The 10741-nt window shown below is 40.5% G+C and overlaps 1 protein-coding gene across 1 annotated transcript in view; it reads right to left on the bottom strand.

Moving 5' to 3' along the window:
• Nucleotides 1–1019: 1019 nt before the first annotated feature.
• Nucleotides 1020–10741, bottom strand: part of LOC132893558 (sodium- and chloride-dependent creatine transporter 1-like) — a 63742-nt gene continuing 54020 nt past the window's right edge. Inside the window, exon 12 of the mRNA XM_060932750.1 lies at nt 1020–1175. Within this exon, the coding sequence (XP_060788733.1) occupies nt 1020–1175 (156 nt within the window). The remainder of the gene's footprint in view (nt 1176–10741) is intronic.

The following is a 10741-nucleotide window of genomic DNA, read 5'->3' as shown; positions in this document are numbered from 1 at the left end:
AGGGATATTTATACTTACTTACACACACACACACACACACACACACACACACACACACACACACACACACACACACACACACATATTGTATAGCAACAAAATAAAAGCCTTCAAATATAACTGGTTTCTTTCACGTTATGTAAAACAAAAGTTAAGATTAAAATTTAACATCTATTTTTTTTTTTAATTCTCATGGTATGTACATGTCGGTGTTAGAAAGGCTTAGAGTAAGGGACACTAAGGTAAGGAAAGGGCAGAATTCCCACAGTGCACTTGGACTTAATATACATTTCAAAATTAATAGGCTCTTACAGTGAAACAAACAATAAAAGGCAAAGTTTGGCAACTGTAACCCGTCAACTCAGGCTGTACATCACTTCCGCACAGACCTTACACTAACAATCCATTATTCACCACTATTACTCGACTTGACTCATTCAACATCATGCTAGCTGAATGGAATATATCTGATATACCATGAAAAAAGCCAGCCAATATTACTGAATTGTTCAATGTACATCAGTGGTCATTTAATAAAAAGATGAAAGAGCAACTATTTATTTTCTATTTTCATGTTCAAACTTACACTTAATATATCGACCTAAATATACACCAAATACATTGTTTTATACGTAGAGTAATACTAAATCAAAGAATGCCAGAATAAAGAAGGGAGAATGTCATGATAGATCATCTATTTTGGCCCTTAGTTTTAAATACAGTGGACCCAATTGCTGTGTCTAAGTGGGTTTTAATGAGCATAGATTCAAATGGACTGGCTGACACGTATCTGTATTTATCCTCCTCACATTGGGCACACGCATAACTTTTATCTGTGCCAAGCTGAACGAGGAGGATTGTGGGAATTCTGCCCTGAGGAGGTGATGAAAGATCTACTCCAAGCTAGACTCCCTCTCATGCTATACATCTCTATCTGAACCAAAGACAAGCTAATAGTGTGCTGCTGAAATGGAGTGAAGTAGAAACAGCAGCGATTTCAACCCACGTCTTCTGCCTGATCAGACGACATGATTGAGTCTTGTAAACTCATTCTTGATGACCATGTTGTCTATGGTGCCTTGGGAGAACGACGGCAGGCTTCTGTTGTTCACGGCAGCTTCCATGTACTCCGAATGATGCGCACCCCACACGGGTTTGGTCAGACTCTCCCAGCGCTATGGATCAAGAAAAAATAAACACAACTCAGATGCTTGACTTGTACACTCTGCCTTTAACTGTTTAGTTCTCCAAATATTTGTATATGTATGTGAATTTAAACCAGAAGTTGGTGTGGACTCTTTTTTTTTCAACCACAAAACTGTAAAAGTCCCAGAAGTAGAACTGGTAACACTATCACCATGGTGTGTGAATTCTGGCTCTGACAGTTCCTCAACCTCAGCTACATCACTCCAGGACATAATTGGTCTCAACTAGTGATATACCAAGGACTTTTTTTTAAAAAATGTCCTCGGCATTTTTTAACAGTTATTATTTGTATGTGTATCTGCCTGCAATATTTTCTTACAAATTAGTTGCTTCTGTTTCCCAAAATATAAAAAACTCTTAGCCTAAGTAAACCATCACAACCCTGACCAGGCAGTTACTAGTGTAAATTCAAATCACTCGGGTTATGCCGCATGTTTGTTTCTTCATATTAATGAATGCTGTCTTTATTTGTCCCGCAAGCTTCATATCTAACCACTCACTCTCCGGCCAATGTGGAAGTAAAAAACCTTTCACTCATTCAATCTTCCAGCCTCAATCCACACCTCTAACAGGGATCGCGTTAACGCAGAAATCGTGCATTTTTACGCACAAAAATCCAAAAAAATGCACGTTCAGAATTTTCATGCATCCCAGGATGCAGGGCTCATACCTGAAGAATTTTTTTCCAGACAGCACGCTAATAAATAGGATTTAGAAATGTAATTATAGACTAATCCAGCAGGTCACAGCAATGCAACTATAAGGATACCAGCTTCCGTAAAACCTCAAAGAAGGAGAAGACTTGCACAAATGTATGCAAGTGACTGTAAGCCCAATTCAGTAAACACCTACAGATAAACTTGTAGAAGTTGCATCTAAAAGAACAATGCCAGAGACCTATAGTGCTTTTGGAGGTAATAACAGACGTGGAGATAAGCCTGGTTTAACTTAGGAGAACCCAGAAAGACGAGAAAAATGGTGAGTTGCAGTTAAATGGGAAGACTGGATAATAAAAACATTCCCGTGTGTGTGGAGAACATTTTATATGAGGTTAGTGTGAAAACTCTGTGCAACATTAAAAGTTAGTAAATTAATCAACTATAAAAATTAGTAAAAACAAATTACGCAAATTAGTATTTAATTAACATAGTTAATGCTAATTAGATTTTTAAAAAGTTACATCGGTACACTCTTGTTCAAAGTTTCACCAAATGGCATTATTTGTGCAATATAACTGACCTTAACTCTCATGTACACATCACAAACAAGGAGAAATCAATGTTAATTATAGAATATGCATAAATAAGCATTAATTAACCAATTAACAATTATTTTTTCACTGATGATTTTTTGACGTCAATCCTTTAAGCACAATGTTTGTAGCATACCTATTTAAAATACTCAAAGCATGTGGATGGAACTTTTATCATTTTCAACAAAAGATTATTATTTTTTTTTTTTACCAACTTTATTGGACTGTTACAAAATAAACATAAAAAAAAGAAATAAACATAAAAAAATAAACATAATAAAGTAAGTCAGCCCAAAGGGGAGAACGCGAACGGGCGACCCATGCAAGGCGTTTCCCCGAAGGTATAAAAGAGAAAAATCATACAATTAAAATTAGACTAAATTGATCTGTGGCAACCACAGTCACGGTACACAGACCAAGTACATTAAAAGTCCGTATTATAGGTGGAGGTCAGTAATTCAAAGTACAGCTCTAACAGGGATGATTTGAAAACAGGGAGGCTACGGAATTTATCTGGGGAAAAATATTTACATACATAGTTCCATGGTTTAACAATCCTATTGAAGAATGAGGCCTGATAAGTTGAAGTTCTGCAGTGAGTAGGTTTTAAAATTAATTTCAGGTTTTGGGCCCTAGACCGGTCATGAGTTACAAAAGACACGTAGAGGTTTATGTTCAAATCTGTTTGGCCATTAATGCATTTATATACAAAGGCCAAGTTTACATTAGACCGTATCTGTCTCGTTTTCTTCGCGGATGCACTGTCCGTTTACATTAAAACCAGGGCTTTGAACCAGAATTTTTTTCCTATTGGTTCGTTCCGAACAGAAACGGAATTTTAACGTTTCCGGTTTTGGATTCCACCATTAAATAGACGTTCCCGAACCGGTTAGAACAAAAAAAATTTCGTTCCCGGAACGGTTAATTACGTTCCCTGTCAGCTGTTTAACAAATGGCTATAAAATTATGTCTCTGTCTCATCCAGCTTAAGCCAAATGTAGGCTAATTCCATTACAACCTTCATTAAATAAGACAAGAAATAATTCAAAACAATTATTATTTCAAATGTTGGCGATTTGGATTCTCAGTACGTCTTCCCATCTACACAAACAGAAAAAGTGCCAAAAATGAAAGATAATTCGTTTAGTGTGTTACCAAAGGCTAGTCAGGCCCTATAGAGGGCTACCGCATGACGTCACCGCGCCGCGAGATTTTGTTAGGCGCCATACTGGGAGACCAAGTACACATCTATGCAAGTACATACATACATAAAACAAACCACACCTGAAATGTAGCCAGGGCCGGTTCTGTCCTAATCTGGACCCGGGTGCAACATCGCGCAACCCCCCAAAAAAAAAACAAAACACCAGTCTAAATCAGGACAACCATCACATAACTATAACTATAAACATTTTATATCAACTATTTTAACTAAATGGGCTATAATAAATAAGCCTGCAGGCAGCCACGGCGGGCTGCCTCAGAAAAGTAACATTCAATGACACAACTGAAAGCCTGCAGCCACGGCGGGCTGCCTTAACTCGTTTTGCATTTTCTGCCTCCTTTTTTGTATTTTCGACCCTCTGTTTATTTTCTTTCCTTTTCTGAAAACCCGATTTGTGTCCAGACATTTTGTTCTGCTACCAACGAACTAACTCGTCAGGTCTCGTCTCTCGAGTCCGCGATGAAGGGCAACAATTGATACATTTTTACAAACAGCCAATAGGGAGGTTGCAACGTTCAGGCTCTTCTTTGCTCAGACACTCAGTAATGCACTTACTCACTTATTATCACATGGAGACGTGATAGTAGTCCACCTTCCCGCTCTCTCCATTCAGTCAGCGAACGTCACACAGGAAGTGAATCCCAGCGGGTCATAGAAACTTGCGCAGGAGAAGAATGACTTTTTTATTTGTAGGCTACGGAAACTTTGAGGAACGAAATAAAAACCGGTATTAACCGGTTACCATTATTTTTAATAAGCGTTTCTGTTCCGGAACATAAAAAATAATAAAGTTTCTGGTTTCGTTTCTGTTCCATGTGAAATAGAAAAAGTTCCCGGTTTTCGTTTTCGTTCCTTGAACCGGTTCAAAGCCCTGATTAAAATGCCTGGAAACGCCGGGAAACGGGAATCCGTCAGGGTCCACGTATTCAATCCAGATCGTGTCTGGTCCGGTGCTGTGTAAACATTGAGAATACGCGGATACGCTGTGCTGAGCTCTAGCTGGCGTCGTCATTGGACAACGTCACTGTGACATCCACCTTCCTGATTCGCTGGCGTTGGTCATGTGACGCGACTGCTGAAAAACGGCGCGGACTTCCGCCTTGTATCACCTTTCATTAAAGAGTATAAAAGTATGAAAATACTGCAAATACTGATGCAAATACTGCCCATTGTGTAGTTATGATTGTCTTTAGGCTTGCCATCCTTCCACTTGCAAGTGGTAAGTGACGCGCATGCCCGATATGCACTGAGATCACACACACACAGCGGCTCAGTCCCAAATCACTGCTCGTGCGCTCCACTCGCGCGCTCTGTGAGCTGCGCAGGGCCGGAGTGCGCACCCTCCAGAGGGCACTCGCTGTTCAGGGCGGAGTGATTTGGAGCGCAGGATGCCTGCGGAGCCGAGCGTATCCGTGTATTGGCGTTGCTGTGTGCACGCAAATCGTGTATTGGCGTTGCTGTGTGCACACTAATCGTTTTAAAAACGTTAATCTGATGATCCGCTGATACGGTCTAATGTAAACCCCACCAAAGACTAAGTCTCTAATCTCCCTATCTTACGGTAAGTCAGAGGAAGCAAGTGCAGGCTTCTGAGTCTGTCTGAGTAAGTAGCATCCCCAATACGCTGTTGTAGTATCCAGCGCGTTGCACGTCGTTGGACTCTCTCTAACAGGCTTCTAAGGTTGACACTAGCAGGGGACCATACTTCAGATGCGTAACAAAGCTGTGACTTGACGAGCGACAAATATAAAAGTCCTCCTCACTTGAATTTCCGTCAGCAAGGGACAGGATCTTTTTAGAAAGCCAAGCATCCGGTTAGCCTTGTTGACTATTGAGCAGACGTGCGAATCCCATTTTAAATTACTTGAAATAACCACGCCCAGGTCTTTTTCTTCGTCAACTCGTTGAAGGCACGTGCTGCCCAGGTGGTAGTCGTGAATGATTGGAGTTTTTTTCCGCATGATGGTCAATATTTTGCACTTGTTGCCATTATACTGCATGTTCGATTCACAACTCCACCCCTCGGCATTGGCTAGATCGCACTGTAATTGCTCGCTGTCTTCGGATGTCAGGATAGTGCGAAAAAGTTTTCTGTCGTCTGCATATAGAGCGACTCCAGTTTCTTTATCCACGACCTCGGGCAGATCGTTGATAAAAATAGTGAAAAGCACAGGACCGACCAGGCTGCCCTGAGGCACACCGGAGTTCACAGGCAGAGGCTTAGAGACCGCGCCGTCAATTACCGTACCACTCTTTGTGTTCTTCCCCCAAGATAATCTCGAAACCACTCTAGCAGACACCCATCGATACCGTACCATTTCAGCTTTTCGACCAGGATAGTATGGTCAACACAATCAAAAGCTTTTGCTTTTTTTTATGATTTCAGACAGCTGTCAATCATATTTCTTGTTTTGTTTTTTTAATTCTTTTGTCAAGAACATTGAGCTCCCCCTTCAAATAGTGCACATACAGATCCTGCTCATACTCCCCATCCTCATCGTCATAGCCATCATATCGTATTAGGAACATTCTTTCTACAATATTAGTACAAGATGGATTAGTGCATGCTTTCATATATCCCTGCCACCAAGTCTCTGTTTTTTCATTGCGGTCATAATACTGCTGTTCCACACAATGTCCAACCAATGATTAATTGAACTGAAATTGACACTCGCGTTTGTGACTTCAGGTTTTTTAAAATATCATTCCGACCACTAAGATGTCAATATTTTTCATCAAAACAACTACAGTTATGTATTATACATGGTGTTTAAATTTTTTTTTACATCATTTCACAATCTAATAACTTTGCCAATTCTCGTTCAGTTGACCTCAAATTCGAACAGCATGTGTGGAAACAGGTCAACATTTTTATGTTCAATTATTATTTAAAAAAATATATTTTTAGGTATAGAAATGCCATTCACTGGAAAAGAAAAGGTGTTGTGTGTGTTAGAGTACGCTCGAACACAGCCGAACAAGACTGTGCCGTGTGCATTTATGAGAGAATTCTCTAAAAATGCACCAACTGCAATGCAGATTTGGACACGGCACAGAAAGTTCAAAGAGGAAGGCTATCTCTGTCTCAGGCGGCGCGTGTATTGAAAATTTGTGAAATCGTTCATGGAATCCACATACCTTTGAATTTCTCATTCAAATTTTGAGGAATAAATCTTATATTGGTCAACATTAAGCCTGTTCTGTTTCATTTGCCTTGACTATGTAGTTTCTGGGATATTTACACTACCGTTCAAAAGTTTGGGGTCACCCAGACAATTTTGTGTTTTCCATGAAAAGTCACACTTTTATTTACCACCATAAGTTGTAAAATGAATAGAAAATATAGTCAAGACATTTTTCTGGTCATTTTGAGCATTTAATCGACCCCACAAATGTGATGCTCCAGAAACTCAATCTGCTCAAAGGAAGGTCAGTTTTATAGCTTCTCTAAAGAGCTAAACTGTTTTCAGCTGTGCTAACATGATTGTACAAGGGTTTTCTAATCATCCATTAGCCTTCTGAGGCAATGAGCAAACACATTGTACCATTAGAACACTGGAGTGAGAGTTGCTGGAAATGGGCCTCTATACACCTATGGAGATATTGCACCAAAAACCAGACATTTGCAGCTAGAATAGTCATTTACCACATTAGCAATGTATAGAGTGTATTTCTGATTAGTTTAAAAAGTGATCTTCATTGAAAAGAACAGTGCTTTTCTTTCAAAAATAAGGACATTTCAAAGTGACCCCAAACTTTTGAACGGTAGTGTACATCTCAAATAATATAAATTTTTTTGGAAACACCCTGTGTTTTACTATATTATATACAGTTATAACTAAAATAGTTATTTATTTACATGAATTAGGGGTGGCACGGTGGTGTAGTGGTTAGCGCTGTTGCCTCACAGCAAGAAGGTCCTGGGTTCGAGCCCTGGGGCTGGCGAGGGCCTTTCTGTGTGGAGTTTGCATGTTCTCCCCGTGTCCGCGTGGGTTTCCTCCGGGTGCTCCGGTTTCCCCCACAGTCCAAAGACATGCAGGTTAGGTTAACTGGTGACTCTAAATTGACCGTAGGTGTGAATGTGAGTGTGAATGGTTGTCTGTGTCTATGTGTCAGCCCTGTGATGACCTGGCGACTTGTCCAGGGTGTACCCCGCCTTTCGCCCGTAGTCAGCTGGGATAGGCTCCAGCTTGCCTGCGACCCTGTAGAAGGATAAAGTGGCTAGAGATGATGAGATGAGATGAGATGAGATTTACATGAATTAGTTTTATTTGAAAAAATAAGTCAGCAAAGCTATGAAAATGCACTTCAAAGTCTCCTGTGAATCATAACGTCGAAACTAGCAGATGGAAAATTTTGCTGAATAAGTCATCATAAACAGTAAGATCTAGAGAACATCCCTATAGGGGTTATCTGATTAATATTCATGAGTAATCCAGTTGGAAAACAATCAGAAGAAGGGCTTTCTTCAGAAAAAAATATCAGAGTGGTGTTACTGATGCGGATCCCAGCCCATAAGGGCTGGCTCGGTCCGGTGCATGCTCCCTCGGAAAATTTTGAAATTAGAGACTTCAAATGGTGCATTCTGGTGGCATCTAGGGCTGATTTAGGCACAATTCAAAGTTATTAAATTTGCTGGGGTTTTTTAACCTTGTCAAATATACAGGAGGCAAAATTTAAAGGGCAAAATTAGATTTGAAATGAAAACACATAGCACGCCTCTTCATTTTCCAATTCCAGGATGCCAGGAACAGAATCAAGGTCAAATCACGCAACAGCACCATTTAGCGACCAGCACCGAGAACATGATTTTATGTATGGTTGCAAATGGCAGTCAGTGCACGCAGCCAAACCCTTTTTCACTTCAGGGTTGAGTACCAGGATAGTCGAGACCTATAGATTACAATATATTCCTATTTTTATAGTTATTACTCATTTTCAGAGGGTAATAGGAAATATTTAGGTGCGGAAAGTATTCTGCATTATTCAGTTTATGGTATTGATTTTTTTTTTTTTGGTGTGCAAGTGACAGCGCGGCGCTGATGTCGCACAGCACAGCAGAGTGCTGCGTATATGCGTTTTGGGAAAGTCAAGTTTCAAGTCAAGTTTATTTCTATAGTGCTTTTAACAATAAACGTCGCAAAGCAGCTTTACAGAATTTGAATGACTTTAAACATAAGCTAATTTTATCCCGAATCTATCCCTAATCTTGTTGAAAAAAAGCTGTCTAGCCCTGAGAAAAGAGCCTGACCACTTTCCTGTGACTCAGAAACCACCGGCAGTTTTCCGACGTCACGCTAGCATAGTGCACTCTGTCGTACCACCTTCAACATGCCGTTACTTCCAAAGTACTGAGCAGATCTTAATGGCAAATTTCTTTGGAAAGCAGAAATTATAAGTTTCTTAATTATAGTATTCACGATAAAAAATATTCAAGAGTTAAGCAATGACAAATTTGTAAAAAAAATTTTTTTTAAAGATTTGGAAACTTAGATGATCGTCTGCATACACAATTTTAGATTCAAGAACAAGTTCCTATTAAAATAGCCGGGGAGTGTGTATTTTGGAGGCTACCAACCCACAAACTCTGAAATAAGACACCCAGTCAGTTTGTTTTGCCCTGCCTATTTCAGAAAACATGTGCCTCAACAAGCCGTTCAGATTTGGCTCCACTTTCTATGGCCCTGTCCACACGACAACGGATTCAGGTGAACCTGATAAAATTGTTTATCGTTTCGGCCTGGCGTCCACACGGCACCGGCGTTTTGGGTGCCCCAAAACGAAATCTTTTGAGAACAGGTTCCAGAGTGGAAAAATCTGGCAACGGCGCCGTTGCGAAGTCGTCTGGATGAGTCGAACGGATTTGTTTACGATGACGTCACAACCACATGACTGAGTGCTTCACACCGGGTAGAAGTGTAACGAACTCGATGCGAGTTGTCAACAAATCCTATAACTTGGTTCATGAAACGCGCTTACAAAATATTTTCACTGTGAATATTTATTGTGTAATGGTGCAAAGTGAGAGAGAGAGAGAGAGAGAGAGAGAGAGTGTGAGAGAGAATAGCCCTTAGGGCAGAATCTTTAGTCCAAACACTGCGGAAGCAGTATAACCAAAACCGCGCACCGCCCGTGCGCTTTCCAAAAACAAAAACAATCCCGCCAGCAAAAATAGGGAAAAAAAGGAGCAATCTCACCCCTTCAGATGTTGGTTTAAGTCCGACAATACATTCCTCAAAAAGGGCGTAGAAGAACAAAGTAATCCATCAATGTGTAGCATTCAGTTTATTCCGGACCATTAAAGAATTCTGGAGGATATCAGAATGTTGGCGTACCGGCTTCCATCTACCCCTGTTCATTCCTCTTTCCGCGTCTCCATTCAAAAACGAGCACGTGATTTACAGGGACTATAGCCATAGGACAGGGAGTGAGAAGGTGTGTGCGTGTGACAGTGACAGGGAAGAACCTAGGCTCATGCTCGCCCTGAATTTCTCTTAAAGTGAAGGCAGAAGAACGTTCAGCGCCTGGCCAGGCTTTCTATGTATTAATTTACATAGACGTTTTAATATGAAATATAAATAAGTGTCTTAGACAATAGATACTATTTTACGCTACTGATTAATAATCAAAACTTTATGTGGCTGATGCTACAGAAGGGGTTTATGCGCATGCGTCTACTTCTATTGTTCTGGTGTCTCCGATGGGACCGTCTTACAGCGCACGTAGAGGTGTGGCATGTGTATTGCATCGTTTTCAGCAAGCGTTGCGTTGCCATATGTACCTGATATTTTACTGATCCGTTGCCCATGTGGACGCGATATTTTTAAAAAAAAATCTCGTTGCCATTGTCGTGTGGATGTAGCCTAAGTCACAAGTGGTGCTCATTACAATAATCCCACCCCCTTATCTGAATATCTCCACTCATGGCTTGAGAACTGCCCTTGTGAATGAATATTTATGAGGAAAGTGCTACCCGATTGGCTGGTGGAAGAGGGCAGTGGGATGAGAAGTGGCTCATTATCATTAAAGGAACAGGCCATTCCTCAAATCAGCTGTGA

This window comes from Neoarius graeffei, chromosome 10, assembly GCF_027579695.1.
Source record: "Neoarius graeffei isolate fNeoGra1 chromosome 10, fNeoGra1.pri, whole genome shotgun sequence".
NCBI classification, from domain to species: domain Eukaryota; kingdom Metazoa; phylum Chordata; class Actinopteri; order Siluriformes; family Ariidae; genus Neoarius; species Neoarius graeffei.
The sequence above is the reverse complement of the archived record's forward strand: the minus strand, read 5'-3'. Positions and strand labels throughout refer to the sequence as shown.